Here is a 22,406-nt window from a genome sequence, read left to right as displayed (position 1 = left end):
AATATCCACCCTGTCCCATCATAAAAAAGCATGATGATCTCGCCAGAGAGCTCTAGAGCACAAGAGCGTTATGTCGCGAAAGAGAAACAACAATGTTGATTGAAAGCGCGTATGAAAGCTAGAACATTTCCATTGGTGAAAAAAATTGTTTCTTGGAAAGACAGATTGTCACAATTTTTAGCGGGGGCTACGCTGATAATTGCGGCTTATTTTATTTGGCTTGAGAAACCTTGTTCGTTTAACGAAATAATATTCAGGGTGTCATCCATATTTAGTTAAAAAAAGTGCCACCGAACTGACCTGGTTGTATTGTTCAAGTCGGCGCCACGGGAACGATTCCAGGGGGCATACACTATACACGTCACAGAGCACACTTCGACCCTACCAAAGAAGGCCGCGGTTTCTTTGGTCGCTGTAACTCGTCACGGCAATACGGGGCGCCGTCCGAGCCAGAGGCTGACACGCGGGCACGCTTTACGTCTCGTGGGACCGCCATTTTTAGATCGAGTCCATCCAGGCTTGGCGATCGAGCGTCCAACGCTACTGTCAACTCCAAGGCTGAAGTTGTTTTCTGATGATGATGATGTCAGTAGCGGTTGGGCTGTGGGATCAATGTCATCGCCGCCGACAACTTTGGCGCTCACTCACAACGGGGCAGTGCCTTTTGCAGAAGAGCCACAAATCGGCTGCGGCGTTGTAGGCGACGTAATTGAGGCGGGTGAGGCCAAATCAGATTTTGCTGGCTTATCGAGCTTAGAAGTCGCAAGGTCAGGTTTTCCGTCATGTTTAAAACCTTGGTGCGATCAGGAGGAGTGATGATAGCAGCCGAAGCGGAGGCGCTATTGGCCGTAGCATGCGTGTCCTTCGCTGCTTGGGAGGCCAGCGAATATGGCGTGTTGCGACCGGCCACGTCATTAATAGCACGGTCTTTTTCGGTCGAGGAGGCCGGCAAACATGGCGTCCTGTGATTGCCCGAGCTTCATGCTTCTTTGTCATTGTCCGACGCTCGTTGAAGCGGTGTCAGGGCAATTTATTCGGATACGGCGTCACGCGCAGTCCCGACCGCAGCTGACGCCGGTGATAAGAGAGCAAAGGCTCCAGCAGCAGCGTCTGAGTATGAACGCCGCACAGGGCACACGACCGTAGGGTGACCATCCCCGCAAAGCCAACAAGGATGGTCACATCCTTCGCTTTCGTGACCATGGATACCTGTGCACTGTAGTGGTCGCTAGAGCCGACGACACACGTGTTGCAAGTCGCGGTAGTGAAACGTCACACAGTGACCAGAGACCCGCCGGTAATTGGGAACAGGGGTCATGGTGCTCATTTCCATCCGAACGAAGCGGGTGCTTGTGAGCACGCCATGTCCTCTGCTCATAAGACCAGCATTGACAGATAACCTTGCCGTATGTTGATAGTGCCTGGACGACGATTTCATTCAGAACGAAGGACGGCAAGAAAAGGCACGGTTACGTTGGTGACCTCCGGGCCAGCGAGAACGACAGGACAACGCTCGCCACCGATGACAAGGCAGCCAGCATCGACGATTACAGTTATGGAAGCCATGCTCTTGACAGTGACTTGGAAGTTGAGGCCTCCATTGTGCTGAACCCAGTAGAACTTCAAAAGGCCAACTATTCAGGCCGTCATGTCGACGACGGTCTCGGGACCATTCCCCGTAGAGACAACAACATCGAAGGCTTTGGGCCTTCGAGGGAGTCCACGACACCGTAGTTGCCATGGCGTGAAAGGTGGACGTCCTTGACGTGAAACACGCAGGGACGTCAGCAGAAAATTTTCTTCTCTCCTCAGATACGGTGGTCCTACTCAAGGAGGGCTGTCGCTCATAGATGCCCGCCGAGCTAGACCGCAGAGCACTGCCGTCGTTACTACGCTTGTAGGTGTCCTGGCTGCCGGCTCTATTTTTCTACATTATCATACAACGGTAAAACAAATGGTACCTAAATGTTTCCTAAATCTTTTAATAAAGTAAACATTTCTAACGTTATTATGTCTGTGCTTAGAATAGGTTTGTTTCAACAAAGTATACAAACATCGTGAGGCACGATAACGACCCATTTCTGTAAGGACGATAACATACTTAAAAAGTAGGTAGACTAAATAAACTCCAGCTAACATCTAAGTAAAGGGAAGCATTCTTGGTGTGACTGGCCAGCGCCTCCTCTATTTTTTTTTTCAATGCCAGCCAGATGCGACCGATCAGACCGTTCACCACCCCTCTCCTATCCTTTCCCACTCTCCCCCGTCGGCTAGCGTTTGCACCTGCTTTACGATCGTGGAGGAGAGTGCCATCTGGGTGGCACCTCACGACGGAAGTCGGAGGAAGACTGTAAGACTCGTGCCAACCTGACAGACGCAGGGACAGAGCGTCTACCACTTCTCTAGAGAAACGGCAACGGCGCGAGTCAGACGCGCGCGTGACGCAATCAGTCGTACCATCTGGGTAGCGTCGCATCGCGACAACTCACTGAACTACGGCGCACCAGTGGCTCCCATTGGCGAGTGAGTGACTGCACTGGCACTGCAAAAAATAGAGGAGGCGTCGGACTGGCTCATGAACAATGTATGCATGTACGTGAACTGTGGATTTCGATGCATAAGTTCTTATAATAAATAGCACTATGTTATACGAAGAAATGTTTTTATTTGCAGTGAATTACAGGCGGAACTTACATGAATGCGACAAGTGGCGCATCGCATCACTTTTCCAGCCCATCGCATTGCAATGGAAACCGAATTGCACTGATGCAACAGGAGACAGTATTAGCGAGACAACCTAGAACATGTTCGTGTTGGTATAAGTCGTCTTGCGTAACGCATGTAAACGATGTCGCGTCACACTAAGGGAGAGGGATGCATGCCGCCATGTGCTCTCATCCACTCACCGGTAAAATGCAAATCGCCCAAAACAGTTTTAGCTGGTTTCGGACGAGGGCGGATGTGCCCCGTGTAAATGCTGTCTCATAGCAATTGGTGGTGCGCAAACGAACGTGACACGCTGCTGACACATTCATGTAAGCCTAGCTATAGAGACAGGCCGGATATATTATACACATATTAACCTGCAGTATATCGTTTATATATATGATTTGTTTAAATTTTCGGTGGTGATCCCTAGTGTTGTGTTGCACTTGCGGTGTTTCTGACGCGTCGGTTTTTTCTAGTGCAACCGATGGATCGAAGCGAGTCAAGCGACTCAACGCGCTGTCCTGCCCGCGAGCATAATGACCCAGAATACTAGCATTCTATATCACTGTACCCGCGAGAGAAGGTGTTCTATGCCACTTGTCGACGCGTGCGTCCCTGGTGTGATGTTTCTATATCATACTTCTGTGCTATAGGTCCTGCGTTTTAATTCTGCTGTCGGATAATTATATTCACGATTAATTAATATATTTATAACGCACGACATTGTTGCCAATTATGACTTTGCAAAGTCACAAAGCCGTTTGAAGCCAAACGGACGAAGTTCAGGCAAATTCATGTACACTCTTAGTCAATACCGGCTTAAAACAACGCATATAACGCGGAAAGTAGATCAAAATTTCGACTCTTATAAATGGCTCATTCCAAGCAGCCTACTGCGTATGCGACTTATTTTATGAGGCTCTCGCATATGCGGCCCGCATTTAAATGGCCACATTTTTTGCAGAGAAGGGGGCCGATTGGAAAATCTCACCCATAACATCAAATGTTTATGCGGTATTCCAGATCAAATCTGTCCAGCTTACTAAGCGGCTTAAAAATCATGCAACTCAAGATTATGCAGCCCAAGAGGTATTATTGATTAAAAAAACTTTTTATGAACAGGTGCCGCCCAGAGGCGCTTTCACAAGGTTTCATACACATACCTAGCCATGCAAGCTGGCTTAACAGCCCTGCTTGAAGCTCCCATAGAGCGCCACAGTTGCCTCTAGTAATTATTGTCTGAAGCTAAATGCTTGAAACGATAAACTTGTAAACTACTACTTCGCGGCACTATTCCTAGATGGAACCACCATCTAGTTAAACACGTTCGACGTTAAGAAACACCACTATATGCACAATACGTTTTAAACGAAATGACTGAGTCTGCACGATGTAGTAAGTAGCATATTAGCACTTTTCCAGCCATTAACACGGCTGCTGGATAAATAAAAAAAAAAGTGCGGCCTGCCGCGTCGGGAGGGTTGCAATGGAAGCGAAAGTGACAGCGGTAGTTGCATTATCGACCGCTTGGCTGCGCCGAAAAGCGCTAGTTGCGGCACAGAGAAGAACAAAGAGTTAGTGGAATGCATAAGCGCTGATATTAAGGGTTTCGGGGGAATGGTGCTGAACTTGTCCTATTAGGTGACATGAATGCCCACATACAGGATTTAGATGGCTCTACCGACACCAACGGGAAGTCAATGCTAGGCCTTTGTGAGCAACATAACCTCGTTATCGTGAATACAGGGCCTACGTGTGAAGGGCAGATCACGCGTGGGAAGTGGGAAACCGGCAATCGACCATTGATTACTGTCTGATGACAGAAGGAATTCATGATAAGTAGAGAGAAATGGTCATCGATGAGGAAGAGTTTAGCAGCAAAGATAGTGACCATAAACGTATCATTTTGAAAATGGGATATTAGTTGGGAAAGAGAGCAAGGAGCGCAAAATGGCCCGTTCAAATTTGAACGCTGAACAAATAGCAAATATAGTCACTAGAGTCGAGGAAGAACTTGGCAAATGGCCAAGTAAAGAGTGGGAATATGGTGAGCTTCTAAGTGTAGTAACGACAGAAATACGAAAAGAGAAACAACATGTTCGTTGGAAAGGAAGAAAGAAACCTAAAAGCTGGTGGAACAAGAAGATACGAGAAGCGATCGCCGAACGACAGAAAGCATCTCGAGAGCACAGCCAGGCAAAGAAGGCGCAATTGCCACAGGATGAAGTAACCAGTAAATGGGAAATATACCGGGAGAAAAAGTCTATGGTTCAAACACTGGTGCAAGCAAAATTAAAAGGTGAAAGTGAACGTTGGTTGTCAGAAATATGTGAGAAAAAGAAGGCCGCACCTAGAATATTTTGAAACCACATAAAATTATTAGCCAGGAAGTCAACAACAATACAACAACATATCCTAGACGAAGATGAAAACAGACTGGAAGGAGAAGCGGCAATAAATTACATCCGAAAAATAACAGCCGAATATTTCGACGCCAATGACAAGGTTGTATTTGAAGATAAAAAGAGCATGAAAGAGACCCAAGTGGAAAAGGAGCTGGTGCTGACGAATTTCAACTGGAAGTAAGCGGAAGAGAAAATTCCTAAGCGCCCAGCCACGGGGCTAGACGAGGTTCCCGTTAGGCTGTTTAATGAACTAGGACCAAAAAGTAAGCAAGCTCTGGTGAAAGCAGTGGAATAAACTTTAAACGATAGACGAATACCAGACAGTTGGCGACAAAGTAGAATGAATTTAATTTATAAAGGTAAGGGCGAGAAACATAGAATTCACTCGTATAGACCGTTGACCATTACATAGGTAATATACAGGCTAGCAATGCAGGCAATCAAATTAAAGCATCAAGCATGGGCAGAGAATAATGGCATTTTGGGAGAGCTTCAGAATGGCTTCAAAATAGGTAGGCGTTTATATGATAACTTGTTTGTTCTTACTCAGTGTAATGAAATATCAAAAGCAGCAAGCAGACCATTGTATGTGGCCTTTTTAGACATTGCAGGAGCCTATGACAACGTAAACCGCAACATTTTGTGCGTTATTCCGGAAGGGGAAGGCTTGGGTGACGATTGTCTACAGCTTTTGAGAGAGATTTACCTAGAAAATACCATTTGCATCGAATGGGAAGGAATGAGGAGCGAGGAGAAAGTTCATATCAACAAGGGACTGAGGCAGGGGTGCCCTTTATCCTCACTGCTGTTTATGATGTACATGGTGAGGATGGAGCGGGCGCTAGAAGGAAGTAATATCGGGTTTAATCTCTCATACGAACAGGCGGGTACGGCAGTAGAGCAGCAGCCCCCAGGTTTATTTTATGCGGACGACATTGTGTTGCTAGCTAACAAGCAAAGTGATTTGCAACGTCTGGCTAATATCTGTGGAGAGGAAGGCAACAATTTAGGTTTTAAATTTAGTGTTAGAAAATCAGGTGTTATGGTATTCAATGAAAGCAGTGAACAGACAGTGGAGATACAGGGCCAGGAAATACCTCGGGTAACAGAATATAAATACCTTGGTATATGGATAAACAAGGGCAATAAATTTATAGAAACACAGGAAAAAACAATAACAGCAAAGGAGAAGAGAAATTTAGCAATTATGAAGCACAGAGCGCTATGGGGATACAATAGGTACGAAGTCCTCCGAGGTATGTGGAAAGGTGTAATGGTTCCAGGACTTACTTTTGGAAATGCGGTTGTTTGCTTTAAATCAGGGGTACAATCAGGACTCGACGGGAACTAAAGGTCAGTGGGTCACGTCGCATTGGGCGCTAACGGGAAGACTACAAATGGAGTTGTGCAGGGCCATATGGGCTGGACTAGTGTTGAAGTGAGGGAACCTCACAGTAGAATTGAGTATGAAGAACGACTGAGGAATATGGAAGAAAGTAAATGGGCTGGGAGAGTGTTCAGGTATCTGTACAGGAAAAACATTGATTCACAGTGGAGGAAAAGAACTAGGAAGCTTACCAGCAAGTATGCGGCCTGTAGGGTGGGCAACACAGCAACAAAGAAGGTCAAGCGGAAAGTCAGCGAGGCTGAAATAATCTCATGGGTGCCGGCAATGGAAAAGAAGCCTGCCCTGATTAACTACTTAAGAGGAAAAAACGAAATCAGGAAAGAAACCATTTATGATAACTGAAAGGAAAGCTCATTACTTTTCAAAGCGAGATCGGGATGCCTTAGAACACGCACCTATAAAGCGAGATATAAGAAGGAAGAAGCATGTGCTTGCGGCGATAAAGTTAGGGAAACTATGAAGCATGTTTTATTAGAATGTGAAGTCGTCTACCCAGCGGTCGATTTAGGCACCACTGGCTTCTTTGAGCCCTTGGGTTCAGCGGGAGCAGTGGTAAAGTAAGCATGCCCGCAACAGGCATTAGTAAGAGGAGATTGGAGGATTGGTGGAAGAAAAGTTGGGAAACGACAAAACACGGAGGCGTACAAAAACACAGTTTGCAATAGGGGATGAGAAAATTTGGGTGTGGTAGTTCATAGTGTTTTTTTTTATTTTTTATTGATTAACCTAGGTAGGACATTAGCCAGTGCAATAGCAAGAGCTTGGTGGCGTAACCCACCACCCCCTTCCAAAGGGGACGCTCATAACATCCATCCATCCATCCATGCGGGGGACAGGAACGCGTCGGGCGAAGGCGTTCCAAACGCGATACTGACGGATTGTCTATGCCGATCCCAGACAACCAGTCCTGGCTGGTGGTGCCGAGGCGGAGGACAGCCTTTTCGATGCTCGTCTTGGTGCTTTTATGGTCGTTTCGTTAACTTCGTATATACCCAAACTGGCACAGTATGACAAGAGCGTATGACGAACATAAATAAAGGTCATAACATGAATGTCATGACATGCGTGTCATGTAGGTCATGAAACAGTCGCCTCTGTCTCGGTGCTCTTGTGGTCGTTTTGTTAACTTGGTGGCTCCCCGTACACTGCTTCGTGTAAGATCGATTCCCACAGGGCGTGGGATCTGCCGCCTTTTTTTCTTTAATGCTGAAGAATTTGATGAAGTGGTAATTGAAGAACTAACCGAGAGGGAATCTGATAATAAAAGCAGTGAATGCGTTCAGAGGGAGCTTTCACAGCACAAGAATCATCGCCAAAATCTCAGCTTCAAACACAGGAGTGAAATATGGAAGTCTTGCGGTAATCGACCAGGCAAGGCAAGGGGAGCATAGGAATTCCTTTCACTTTGCTTTTACATTCTGCAAGGATATCAATGTGGCTGTCCTCATTGTCACCCTTTCTTTTTATTCCAAAAGTGCCTAGACCCACAGCGTGCACTGAAGAAATGAAAAACAAGTGTCGAGATATGCAAAAAGCCTGTGATGATACTGGGGAACAAGCCAACTGCACAGGTAATTGACAAGTTTTTGTTGTTCTTCCCACCCCCTGCTTTCCCTGTTTCCTTCCTTTTCGCAAATTCATTTTTTTCCTCATGATGTTTGGTTAGTTCTAATACGTATAAGATTTTCTTTCTGTGGCGACGACTTCAAGCCTAGCATAGACGGCGCATTTTGACCACGTGATGCCATTACTATTTATCTCTCCATGTTCGAGCCATGCAGTCCCTTTTACGCTCTATTCTGCAGTTATAAATGGGAAGTGGCCTGTGGTCCCCTGAAATTGCAGTGCAATTACCCTTTGCAATACGGTTTTTTCTGAATGCGGCACGAGTGATTGACTTACCAGAAAGCGCCCGCATAACTAGCAAGCAAAAAAAAACGTTATTTTAATGGAACGCCGCCACGAATAATTTGCTGCTGAGACCTCTGGTGCTGCTGAGGCCTCTGGCAGTCTGCGAGAGACATGTATTCAACCGTAATCTTAGAATAGACCATTGTTCCAGAGCTTTGCGTCTGGCACAGTGCCGTGTAATATCCGTGTGGCATGGCATTGTGTTCTTGAATTTACAAGAACAAATTTTTGCACATTCGTCCACATAACTACCAAGGACAATGACACAAAGAGCGTCTTTGTGCATGCAAGTTCTGACCATCAGCCTGAGAGAACACTGTCAAATCACATTCTACTGATTTTAAGGTTTGATCCAATGGTATAGTCGTCATGACAAGAGACGCGCTTGACTGTTGTTGCAGGCAATAGCAAACTCCAGTTAATAAGCGCAGAACATTGTATGAATAGTAACTATAGTGTAGTATTTTTTCTGTACTGCACGAAGCTATTGCCTCTGGTCACAATGTGTAGTAAATTAGTGTAATGTGATGTGTTTCATAACTTACTTCTTAAACGAGAATGCCATTTTGAACTTTGCTTCAGATACATGTCCGCAGGACAAGGCTACAGAGTGCAAGAAATTTCCGTACAAGGAATGCAAAGCTCACAATGGAGAATTTATATGTGTATGTCAGTCAGGACTGAAAGAAAGCGATGATGGACAGTGTAAGATTGGTAAGTAGTTGCCTGCCAGACATACACTACTATGTAGTTACTTCAGATTGCCGCCTCGTTAAAGACAGCAAAAAGTGGAGGGGGTGGAATGTGATGGTAGCTGTTTTTATGGCATTCATACTCTGAGTTTAGAAAGTTAAACATTAGCCCGCTCTTTCATATACAAAAAAACTGAATAAAGATTCTTAAATTAAGCAGAATTGAATGTGTACTAAAACAAATAAGCAAATGGCGAAAAATATATTTGTGGTTGCGGAGAGCACAAATTGACCACGACATCACGCACGACAGGAATGGGACCCATGCATCATGCCTCTGCTTTTTCGGGGGAAGTTCGAGCCACCATTCCTGCTTCCACACAGTTTTGTTGTCTTGACCATGCTAGTGTGCACGTTGCATCGTTTATTTCATGCGCATTCTAGCTGCATGCATGGAAGTCATGCTCCTTCTAACTCCAAAGTAACCCTTGTTAACTTTTACCGTAGCCTCCTCCATACTGTCTTTGTATAGAATACTTTGTAGTTTCTTGTTATAGAGGATGTCTTGCTTGCACATTTTACCGCCAATTCTTATTGAACTTTTCTAAGCATTTCAAGAATAAAAATATTTTTGGTCATCTGGCTGTTCTCACGCACTTGACCACATAATATTTTACGCCTTGTCATCCCTACGTACGACTGCTAACACCTTTGAAAGCTCCTTGTAGATGTGACTTACAATTTATTGCATGCTGCTTCAAATGCGACATTGATTTAAACATTTTTACATGTAACACGTATGAAAGAGAAATGCTTTACGCGGGTGGGAGCACCATATTACAGTGAAACTGAACAATTTGCGAGTATTTGTTGAATTAGCTCAATGAAATGTATTGCGCTCTACAAAAAGTGACTTCGCGACGCCGATTCTGTGCGTTTAATTGTCAGTGCTAAGCGCCGAGTTGTTCAGCCGGCCACTGTGTTTGCTGAAGGCTTCAATCAAACGCGTAACGAAATATCAGCTACCGGTTCTCGCAATATCAACGAAACAAAAAGAAAAGTTTACAAACCATGGCACATTTATAAGCTGAATTCCTACTGTCCCCTGTGCGGGAAGATCTATAGCTTGTCTTATCTGATGGTGAAGAAGGTGGCGACATTATTCGTTTTAACGTATTTCGAATTCACAGAGAGATAACACCAACAAAGATTATGTCTATCGGTGAACTGGATTGTCAGTTATTTCTAAAATAAAATAAAAAACTTCAGAAATAGCCATGAGCACAAATGTGCCTCATGTGCATGCAGCAGTGCTTTGATATTGAACAAAAGCATTACGTCTGTTTTGGATAAAAGGGAAAATTTGTTATTCCTTGAACAATGTAGTTTAGTCTATAGACACAGAAATACACTTAGAAACAAATATTAGCCTACACCCAACAAAATTTTTGAAGTTACGTTTGAAGCAAGCGCGCTTCGCCGCCAGGCTAATGCACGGACAAATCTTCTCGATACAACAGTTTAGGCTTTAGCGATTAACTTTTTGTAGTATTTTGAATGCCTCATTCATAATATTTTACGTATAGTGGCGCAGTTCAGGGTTCAACCAGGCACTTATTTATAAAGAAATATTATTCAATTGCATTATGACACATATATGTACCAAGATACTAAATGCGAAGCCTTCCTCGGCGAACATTTGCCACTTTGACAATATGTATCTGTCTAGCCGCCTACGCCTTCGTGCTCTCATTGTCGTTTCGTTAACTTCACATGTACCAAAATTGGCATAGTATGACAAGAATGTATGACGAACATAAATTTTAAGTCATGACATGAATGTCATGGCATGCCTGTCTTGTAGGTCATGAAACAGCAGTTTTGTCTTCGTTCTCTTCACAGGCAGGAAGGTCACCATTAGATTCAAGATTTCCAATTCACGCCAAAAAAGAGAAACTGTCGACAGCAGTTCCAAGGAGTGCAACATGGACAAAACACAACTTGTTGCGATGGTGAGTTTGCGTGTTCACTGCGTTGTAAAAATCTTATCAGTGTTTTTACAGCAAGGTTACCTAAATACATTAACATTTACCTCTTCACTTAACTCTTCAGTCAAGCCAAGCCATCTGCCTTGGCTAGAGGGTCACGCCCACCCACCTGAAAGCAGTCATCGTTTCCTTTGCAACTTAATCATGAATTTGATCATGCCTCATGAGCGCTCGACATCAATTTAAAGTTTACATGGAATTATTTTCAATGTATTCTCAAGGTTTTGGGCACGTCTCTGCTAGCAATCTGCTTCTTTCCTTCTTTTTCAGTGATCTAGTCCACATGGCACTGAAAACTCAGTGTTTCTGTTCTATCAGTTTGCGTTGTGTTAGGACGCAGACAAAAGAAACAAAAAGCGCGGGAAAGAGCGCCACTCGCAACTAAGTTTATTCGAAGCAGACATGTTTACTTTTATAGGAAAGGTACCAAGGTACGCAAATACGTTCGCGCATTGCAATTAGCCAAATGAAATATAATTGCGAAAATAGATTGCCCCAGTTGAATGCGGTTAAACCAAGTTTGTCGAGCGATAGCATGGTTTTGCTTGCTTTGGGGAAGGACACAGACGCTGCTCGGTGCCGTCAGCAACTACCGCATCTACAATTGCACCACAAGACAACACACGGACGCTGCTCGGCGCGGTAGCAGCAGCGAGTGAATTAACATTCGTGCTGAGTCTCGCTTCAACGCGAAATACGCGTTGAAAGCACAGCGTATACGAAGCTAACAGCACTCGGTGCTCTTTGTACACATCGCAGATCGCTTTCAAAATATGAGCGCCAACGCAGCGTAGGCAGCAGCCGCCGACAGTGGCAGGCTAAGTCACAGTTTGACCTTGGCTGAGCTTGAAGGTCAGATTTACGGAACCAGGAGTTTCTTTAGTTTGTACCTGGAGTCGTAGAGTTATCGCTCTAAAAAGTGAGCCTAGTCAAACATTCAAAGAATTGACGTTCAGTGCTGTGCAGAGCCACAAACACATTGCTGATAAAAATGTCGTGTTTCTTACTGACGCCGCATGCTGCGATTAATTATCGGGCCAAAGCATCGTTGCTTCTACCGAGTATGTGGATGTTAGAAAGGCTTGGCTCACACATTCACGAACAACAGTGTATAGGCAAATGTGCAGTAATGTTATTTTTGACAAAAAGCTTATGTTCCCTTGCCATGTCATTAAGCCAACCCCCCCCCCCCCCCCACAGTGGCCGTCTCGCCCATATATACCCTACAACAAGCAAGCGGAATTTTGTACACCAAGTTGACCACGCAGGCCACATATGGCTCAGCATTTTTTTCCATACGGGGGCAGCTTTGGCGGTACTGAAATGCGTAGGCACAAGCCAGCCAGCTGCCGCGGAGCCACAAGAACAGTGGGTGCCTTGAATCTGTTACCTACCTTCTTCAGATTGAGAGCCACTTCTTGCATATAAGAGACACCTTGTGACGTTTTTTTCCACTAGTGGCTTGGCTTTCTGTTTGCCCTTCAGTTTTTGAAAGGGGGTTTCAGCTACTCCAACAGTGTCAGAACAAGGATACCAATGGGGCGGGGGCGCTTAACAGGGTCATTATGCTGTAAAAGATGTTGGTTTCGCCCGAAAGGCGAAGGATTGATTGCGATATCAAAGTCTTAGACAATTAAAAAGAGTAAATGGGTCGAACTGGTCCCACCAATTGCTGGCAATTGGACCCAAATATAATCAACTGGAAACTAATTGCTATGTTACACTTTAATGGGGGGGAGGGGGGGCGGGTCGGATACTGCTACTGGATTTGACAGTTCCAAGTAGTCATGCCCATGGGGGCATAATTTTCTATTTAGCCTCCCAGTTTGGAATGCTTGTTAATCCAATTGGTTGTACATACTCCAATCTGGGACCCATCGAAACTGCAGTTTTCCTATCGGAACTCCAGTTGAAATGCTTGTTGGAATGTTTGGTAGTGTAATTCGTCATAAAATTCCAATTTGTATTGACCCATTGGAACACTGCGGTTCTAATTGGAATATTTGGACATCATAATGGATCCATAATGGATCAGATAATACAGTCTATCTTCGGCGTCTTGGAACCATCTTCAGGGCACGTCAGGCGCGTATGCAAAATGCTCAAGTCCGAGTAGCGCCGGTCCTGTCGTTTGTGTCCTTCTTCAGTCCTGGTCTTTTGCGCCTTGCCTTTACTCATTCAAGCATGAACCAACTAGCCCAAGCAAGAGTTTTACTTGAGCATATTTCTTCTACATTGGGCCCTTTCTTTCAAGAAAGCTTTCGCCCGATCCTGCCATTTTGTGCCTCAACCTGATCGCCGTCTCAGCTTGTCAGTATCGAGTGGTGTCGTATTGCTTGAGAAAAAAAAAATTGGTGCCTTTGGAAGTACAGTCTACCTTCGGCGTCTTGGAACCATCTTCAGGGCACGCCAGGCGCCTATGCAAAACACTCAAGTCCGAGTGGCACAGTCCTGTCGTTTCTGTCCTTCCTCAGTCCTGGTCTTTTGCCCCTTGCCTTTACTCATTCAAGCATGAATCAACTAGCCCAAGCAAGAGTTTTACTTTTCCTCGTTAGGTAGGCGTAGAAATGCTTACGCATTTAAAAACAGGTCTTGGCAATCAGAAGGCCCTAATTATCGCTAACGTTACTTAGATATCTTTAAATTATATTAACGAGATTTGTAGTGTGTGTTCCACACTCCAATTTGCTGATTACTGTGTGATTTATCGACAAATTACAAGCCTTGTGCATGTGGACTACCTAGTCTGATTTAGATAAGATCATTAAATGGTGTAAAGAGTGGCAAATAGAAATGAACATCACTAAAAGAAGAGCCATTGTATTTACGACAACTGCTTATTACATGTTATCGAACCATACATTAACATACCTGCGAACTCTCTCGAATTTGGTGTAAGATTTACGATTTTGAGCTCCTTCTACAATTTCAGGAATGTGCGTCTAGTGTTACGAAAAATAGATTGTGTTTGCGAAAATGGTTTTAAAATTTGAGGGATGGAGTGAGCAAGATTGAAGAAAGAATTTATACAAGAAAGAAATTGTGGTTACCTGCACCCCCCTTTGGTGGCAATGCAACGAGCTAAACAGAGGATTGCTTGCTTCGAGCAACGTTATTAAGACAACTTCCTTAAATGCGCCGAATGAGCAAAAGCAAAGCCGCTGATAAAGTCATTGTAATCTAAGATCCCTGTATTGCTTGCAGTTTCTGCTGCGACTTGCTTGCTGTTTCTTATGTGCTACTTCTAAACCTAAATATTTGCAAAGTGCCTATGTATCCCACAATAGGTCTGTGGTCAGAGTAAACACATATGTGTTCTGCTCCGAACATCCGCCTCACATACCACTCTTCGTCATGTTCATGAGCGTTTTTACGAATTTTTAAATTCACAGTTTGGCTGTATGCATTAAATAGCGTGCCCATAACTTAAGTGTGGGCTGAAAATTTTTTTGTTGTCCCTTTGTCAGCTGATCTGTCTTAGAACGCTAACACAGACACAATATTAAGCAAGGCATCTAAAAGAAACTTGGCTTCGTACGGCACAATTCGCTTCACCACTACTTTTTGCTAGAATTCTTGCTTATGTTACTTTAGTAAACTCTAAAATTGGATACGCACTTATTTGGAACCAACACTAGACCCACCTAATATAGAAACATGAGTCTCTACAAAATAAAGCTGATCACTTCATCACAAAAAACTTGTACTCATTACAATGAAGCTAATGGGAATAAAATTGTCAACTAAACTTTCACTGCTAAAAAAACACACACTATCCACACTTATGTCATTTTTTTACAAACATTAGCACAATCACTCGCCATGCGCTATGTTAATATCAAGCTGCAGCCCGTCGTGTGTCCTTGCGTCTCAATCACTAAGAATAGCACCTATGTTCGCTTGTACTAATCTGTTTTTTTTTTTTAGAGCGATAGCTCTGCTACTGCAGATACAAACCCAGAAAACGCCTGGTTCCATAAATTGACCATCTTTTTTCAAGCTCAGCCAAGGTCAAACTGCGACTTAGCCTTCTGCTACCAGCCGGTGCTGCGTTCGTAGCATGGGCGCCTATATATTGAAAGCCATCTGCGATGTGTACAAAGTACGCCGAATGCTGGTAGCTTCGTATCAACTGCGCTTTCGATGCTTAGTTCGCGATGAAGCGAGACGCAGCATGAAGGTCAATTCGCTCGCTCATGCTGCCACGCCGAGCAGCGTCTGTGTGTTGTCTTGTGGTGCAATTTTATATGCGGTAGTTGCTGACGGCGCCAAGCAGCGTCTGTGTCCTTTCCCAAAGCAAGCAAAACCGCACAAACTTGGCCAAACCGCGTTCAACTACGGCAATGTTCTAATCATCGTCTATCGGAATAACAGCCACATCAGGAATTGAATACTTAACGTCGCTGTCAGCGCCGGAAGGCCGTTTCCGCAGTCACCGCGAGGTGTATTAAATTTAAAATGAAATTATTTTATTCACCACTCCTCCTTGCCCTTCGTTAATGAAATCTGTTACTGGCTGACATTGCACGTATAACTGATAACGATACATTAGTAAACTTTTTGAAGAGCTTTCTGAAACTATAAACTTCGCGTTAGTAATACATACAAAATTTTTCTCCATCTCCTGACAGATTGCTGTGCAATATGACAATTTTTTCTGTAGTCATTTTGTTTTAATGTTTAGTGTTTTATGGAAAGAAGTTGTGCTACCTTGTTTTATTCAATGCTGAGCTGCCCCACCCTTTCCACTTCCTCCTCAAGGGTTTTCCGGGTACATGAACGATAATAGGATGAGAAGGGTGTAGGATTGGGCTTGTTGGCGAAACATGCTTTAAAGTTTGAATATATGCACAAGCACAGCCGAGGGGACAGAAGAAAGAACAGAGCGCTCACTTCGAACAATTTATTTTCTTTTCAGAAGGCATAGCAAGTTAGCTAGCCGCACACTAGCACACCGACCATGCGCAGAACGCCACAACAAAGCCACACAAAATTCACCATAGTGATAGCCCAAGGTATCTGACCTTATCAGTTAGCGCGACAGAGAGAGTGCTGACGCACCCATCCTTTAAGCAAAGAATTTTTCCCGCTTCGATTATTTCACGCATGACACGATCCCTGTGTTTTGCGACGATACTAATTTTTTTGTATCTTGGCTTACATCCGCACATGCAGTAGTGGGCAGAAAGCCAACCCTGTTTTGCGCAATCAACATTGTGCTCGAGCTCTGTTGGAAGTCAGCGCTCTGTGTTCATTTATCGTGCGCTGAAGCAGAGCTCTAACATTAGACGTCTAAGAACAATGTACAAAGAAACATGTAACAATTCACGCGACTGTAACAGCCCGTGCTACTACGAACTTAATAAAAATAAGCACAGACGAGGAAAGGGTGAGCCAATTTGTCATGTGGGTGCTGCTACAGGATCTTTTAAATGATTTCCGACAGACATTGCATAACTGACTTTGCTGAAGACATGAACATAATAAAAACCACCTCATGTTTTATTTGCTGCAAAATCTATTTCAGCTGAAGAAGAAGGAGCCTAACATTGACGAAAATACTATTGTTTGCAAGTAAGTGCAAGCTACACTTTTTATCACTCACTTTAATGACATGCATGTTCCGATGGCTTACTGAGTTCCAAGTTCTACGAGTAGTAAACAGCGCTAAACAGCAGGACGAAGCGAGGGACACAGACCACAGCGCTGACTAACAACCAAGTGTCTTTATTCTTTCAGTCAGCATATACATACTCTACCACTACCTCAAAGCACAGAATCAACAGAAATCAGTATGCGCAGGGGGAATAAATTGTAATCAATACGACAGGAAGGCTATCTCCTTCGGAATGGAGAGAAATGGAGGGAAGGCTTACACATGCTTCGCCGCTATTATGAATGTGGAAAGCTTTGCAAATAAGACGTGCGCGGTCATCGCGGTATTTTAACAAATATGTCACATCTTTAAAAGACATCTTGCAGCTGCATTCATTGCAATGCAGCGATAATGGACTATCTCTAGCTTGTTTCTTGAACTTTGAGTTCAAATCAAACCTCGCCAATCGCAAATCTTCAAGATTTGCGATTGGTGTCTGAGACAGACGACTTCCTGTGGGGCAACTTGGTGGTTTGACTGGCTATAGGAGAGGACGTCGAAATCCAGGGCAAGGCCAAGAGGTAACGACATGCGGAAACGCCTCAATCCCAAAGAATGTTGCTGATCTACTCAAGCTTGATCCTAAATTTTGTGAGCATCCTGTTCTGGGCAAGACAGGACTACTCAGCCTCATCAGGACAGCTGCTGGTAGAGCAAGAACAGATGAAGCTGACAGATGCATTAGAGAAGGTGTTGACTGCCTGCCCCAGCAGGTTAAAAAAGGCAACACAGTTTGGCTCCGCACAGCAGTGACCGTCCTTCGGAATGCGGGGCTCAAGCTGCTCCTATCCTACAAAGAAGGTGGATTTGTCGTGATGCCTGATGGCTTGTACAAGAGCAAAGCAGATTCGGCCAGTCTAGGCAACTTCAAGGAAGTGCATGGAGTAGCTCATGCGAAAGTGAAAAGAAAGGCTGTTCAGCTTTACGAAAAAGCCGGACTCTCGAAGCTGGCCTGCTCTATAAAAGCTGCAAAGGAACCAGTCTTTCCGTCTTTTTCAGCGCTAAGACTTACAAGGAACTGTGCCCTTTTTGGGCCATTGTTTCTGAGCGTGGAATCTGGCAACGACAAGTAGGAGTCTTCCTGCAAAAGTTTTTGTGCCTCCTCGACATCGCTGACCCCTTAATCATAAAGACGCCAGGTGTTGTCTCCACTTTTCTCCGTGAGGAATGTCCAAAGGCTGCCCGAGCCTTTTCCGTGGACATCAAGGACTTATATTACTCTTTGCCCGAAGAAGATGCATGCATCGAAGTTGGCCATTGCATTAACAAATACGGTGTTTTTAAGTTTCAGAATGTATGTGGTGTCAATGTCGCCAGGGTTTTAGAGCTCTTAAGGTTTTACATGCTTTCCACTTTCATCACCATGGAGGATAAGCTTTTTATACCAAAGAAAGGTGTGTGCATCGGTTTATGTATAGCCCGTTTTAAACGACATTTTATTGGCCAGCTATGACCGCAATCATAAATCTAAGCTCAGCCAGACGAGCAATGTAAAAGCGATGCGATACGTTACCTTTAATTTTTTTACAATACTAAAACTCCTGACACACAGTCTGCTGCTGCTATAATATTTGACGTGTTCCGCACAGTTTTAGATTCCTTTGAATTGACCACGGAGCATTCGTCACACAAGAAGTTGCGTTTCATAGACTTAGAGCTATCGTTCTCAAGCAATTATGTATGCTGGGGTTAAGCTCCTCGGTCTCACAAGAGACTTCTTTCCTTTTTCTCCGCGCACTCAAAGATAGTAAGTGCGGTATTGCAAGATCCTGCATGAAGACGGCCCTCATCAGGTCTTGGGACCACGAAGTAGATGCAAGCTTCGAATTGCAAGTAGCCAGGCTGAAGTTCGCAGGTTTCCCGTTACCGCTTTCAACTGGCGTCGCTGAAAGCCTCGCAACAAGCCTTAAAGGAAAGCAATTGGCAGCTACTCAATCTGAGAATCGCTCAAGGCATATGGTTGCAGTTATCCATATGTGCGCCAGGTTGCGCATAATATCATCAAGGTTATCAGCAGGGCAGGCTCTAGGTTGGTGTGCACTGCCAGAAATAAGTTAGGTAGCCTGTGCCATCAAATCAATCGGGTGACCGGCAACAACAAAGAAGTTGTAAAAAGCAGCACAGGAAGAGGTTTTGTTTTTGACTGTTGTGACAGTGTGGTTTTATAAGATTCCTCTTTAATGCAAGCGCTTCTATATTGGTCAAACGGGGCGCTGCATCAATGACCGCACGCGCAAATACTCGAAGTTCAAGAACAAGCTAGAGATGGTCAATTATCACTGAATTGCATTGAATGCAGCTGCAAGCCGTCTTTTAAAGATGCGACCTATTTGTCAAAATACAGCGATGACCGTGCTCATCTTATTTCCGAAGCTTTCCATATTCCTAACAGCAGCGAAGCGGGTGTAAGCCTTCCCTCCATTTCTCTACTTCCGAGGAGATAGCTTGCCTATCGCATTGATTGCAATTTGTTCCCCCCGCGCACGCTGAATTCTGTTGATTCTGTGCTTTGAGATAGCGGTATAGTATATATATATATATATATATATATATATATATATATATATATATATATATATATATATATATATATGCTGACTAAAAGAATAAAGGTACTTGGTCGTTAGTGCTGTGGTCTGTGTCCCTCTCTTCGCCCTGCTGTTTAGCGCTGTTTACTGCTCGTAACCGTGAACCCAACCAGCCCAAATGCGTACTCTTTTGCAAGTTCAGCCCCTGTTTTTCTATATTGAATTTCATTTCTGGACTAGTCTTCTGTTACTTTAATTTTCGCTCATGTGCTGTATGCCAGCTACTAAAACCGATTACTTGTGTCACCTTATTGCTAATATCTGTAATATGAATTGCGTGAATAAATGGAAATAATGAAGAGCTCCAGTTAGCCTTCAGTGATATTTACTGAAGCTGTTTTCACCGCACAGCACATTTCTCGCTGTCAAGTACACCCTTTCCTAAATCTTGAAAAATTATATAGCAAACGTTTGTTGAGATAACACTTTATTTCGTTTAATTTATTTAACCTCAAGGCCAAAGGCATTACAGAGGAGGGTGGGTACAAAAATTTGAAAAACAAGAAAATGCAGCAAAAAGTGTATAACATATCTAGGTGGTTCCTGAAGTAACAGTATTAGCTAAAGTAGTGCGAAACAGGCAATTGTCTTCAATGGCGGCGGTTGTTTCGAAAAGGTGGTTCCATTCGTATGCTGCACGGGGAGTGAAAGACTGAAAACAAGATTTGGTTCGGCAAGAAATGAGTCTAACTTTATGTCGGTGATCAGTGTGGGCAGAGACATATGAAGGCTCGCATATCAAGATGGATCGCAAGTAGGGATTGTGATAATAAAGTTTATGAAATAAACAAAGACGAAAATACTGACGGCGATGGGCGAGCTGAGGCAGGCTCAATGTATTTTTCATAGACGTTACACTGGATGCTCTGCTGTAATTTCCTGTAATAAACCGTGCAGCGTTGTTCTGAACGAGTTAAAGTGTTCATTAAAACTTCAGTACCCGGATCCCATATTGAAGCAGCGTGTTCTAATTTTGCCCTTACTAAAGTGGTGTACAAGAGTGTCTTCAGTGAAATCGGGGCGGATGAAAAGTTACGACGAAGGTAGCCAAGCGTGTTGTTGGCGTTAATTATTTGTTCAATGTGCAGGGACCATGAAAGCGAAGACGTTATGTGAACACCTAAGTATCGGTATGATGTTACGGTTTCGAGCGGTACGTTGTTAAAATGATAAAGGGCAGGAGAAGATGTCACACGTGAGACATGCATAGCTTTGCATTTAGTAGCGTTTAGTTCCATGCGCCACTTCTTGCACCATGCAGACACTGCGTCAATATAATTTTGTAGCATGGTAGTGTTATTATGGTCTGTAATTTCACGAAAAATATTGCAGTCATCGGTAAACTGGTTAATATTAGACGAAACACAAGCAGGAAGATCATTAATATAAATTAAAAAGGGAAGAGGACCTAATACTGAGCCTTGCGGCACACCAGAATGAACAGGGATGGAAAAAAATTCTTGGTCATTACATGTTACATACTGCGAGCGGTTCAGAAGAAATTGTTCTATCCATGAAAATATTTTAAGATCTATGGTAAGTTGACTAAGTTTAAAGAGAAGTAATGTATGGCAGACTTTGTCGAATGCTTCCGAGAAATCGAGGAAAAGGCATTCTGCGCATGAGCCGCCGTCTAGAATGAGATTAAGTTTATGGATAAAACAGAGTAACTGAGTTTCGCACGAGAAAGTCTTCCTAAAACCATGTTGATAAGGCGAAAAAAAATGAATTTGATTCAAGGAAAGTTACTAAGTGTGAGTACAAGATATGTTCGAGGATTTTACATGGCATGCTTGTTAGTGATATGGGTCAATAATCTTTAGGCGAGTCTTCTTTACTGGATTTACGAATGGGCACCACCTCCCCGACCTTCCAATCAACAGGGATTGTGTGGGTGTCCAGTGACTGCTGAAAAATATTAGCCAGAATAATAGACGAATACAAAACAGGGCTTTTAAGGAACGCAGCAGGTATAAGGTCAGAACCGGGACTTGATGACACTTTCAACGATTCAATTATTTTGGCAACGCCATGTGGATCAATAATAATGGGATTCATTGGCAGGTACTCATAGTTGGCCTCACAAGCAGGCAAATTACTAGAAGAGGTTGAAAAATGTTTTACAGAAAACACTGTTAAGTACAGTTGGGCAATCGACATTCGGTATAGGAGAGCCACTGGGATAAACTAGCTGAATGGAGTTACATTTGGGAGGATTAATAACGTGCCAAAACTTTTTAGGATCGTTATTAAGCATTGCGCGCAATGCTCATTGAATTTAATTATTTTTCGCATCTTTTATTTCGTCGATGTAAGCATTGTTAGCGAGCTTATAGGAAGCCCAACGCTGTTCGGAGGGAAAGCACTTAGCTGCCCTGAAAAAACGTTTCTTACGATTAGATAGCCGTTTAAGGCGGACGTTGTACCATGGTGCTTTTGGGTTAGAACAAAAACTGCGAAAGAGAATGTATTTTGTCGTCATCTCGTGCACTTTATACTTGAAAGCGTTCCAGTTATTTTCAACTGTTCTTTCAGTGAGGTTTCCTTAAAAAAAGTGGGAAAGTTCGATGTTAATCATTTCAAAGTTCACGTTGCGGTAGTCGTGTATGTTTGGTTTTGCTGATGTTTTTGTGACAGGAATACTAACTTCGAATGAGAGGAGCAAATGATCGCTAAGTCCTGGCAAGTAAGACGAGTTCGAGGTTTGTAGTCAGCACTAGATGGACGGTGTCTGCACTTCCACGTGTCATTCTTGTTGGCACACGAATTAGTTGGGATAACGAAAATAAAGAGCACTGGTTTAAAAATTCGATACATTGAGTAGCAGGCAAGATTAATGCCGGAGGTATGGCAGTACACGAAATCGACGGGAAATTAAAATCACCTAATAAATAGAGCGAGGCACTGGGGTGTCGTGTGGTAACAAAATTGAGGGCATTATGCAATGCGGAAACAAAACTAGAGGGATAAGAAGGAGGACGGTAGCAGA

At 43.7% G+C, this 22,406-nt stretch overlaps 1 protein-coding gene across 1 annotated transcript in view; it reads left to right on the top strand.

Moving 5' to 3' along the window:
* Window positions 1-22,406, top strand: part of LOC126531608 (uncharacterized) — a 67,426-nt gene that overhangs the window by 6,231 nt on the left and 38,789 nt on the right. Inside the window, exons 3-6 of the mRNA XM_072288452.1 lie at window positions 7,998-8,093; window positions 9,016-9,147; window positions 11,028-11,137; window positions 16,701-16,747. Coding sequence (XP_072144553.1) covers window positions 8,027-8,093; window positions 9,016-9,147; window positions 11,028-11,137; window positions 16,701-16,747 — 356 coding nt within the window. The 5' untranslated portion in view covers window positions 7,998-8,026. The remainder of the gene's footprint in view (window positions 1-7,997; window positions 8,094-9,015; window positions 9,148-11,027; window positions 11,138-16,700; window positions 16,748-22,406) is intronic.

The sequence above is a fragment of the Dermacentor andersoni genome, chromosome 5 (genome assembly GCF_023375885.2).
Source record: "Dermacentor andersoni chromosome 5, qqDerAnde1_hic_scaffold, whole genome shotgun sequence".
In the NCBI taxonomy this organism is placed as follows: Eukaryota; Metazoa; Arthropoda; class Arachnida; order Ixodida; family Ixodidae; genus Dermacentor; species Dermacentor andersoni.
This window is presented reverse-complemented; position numbering and strand designations above follow the sequence as displayed.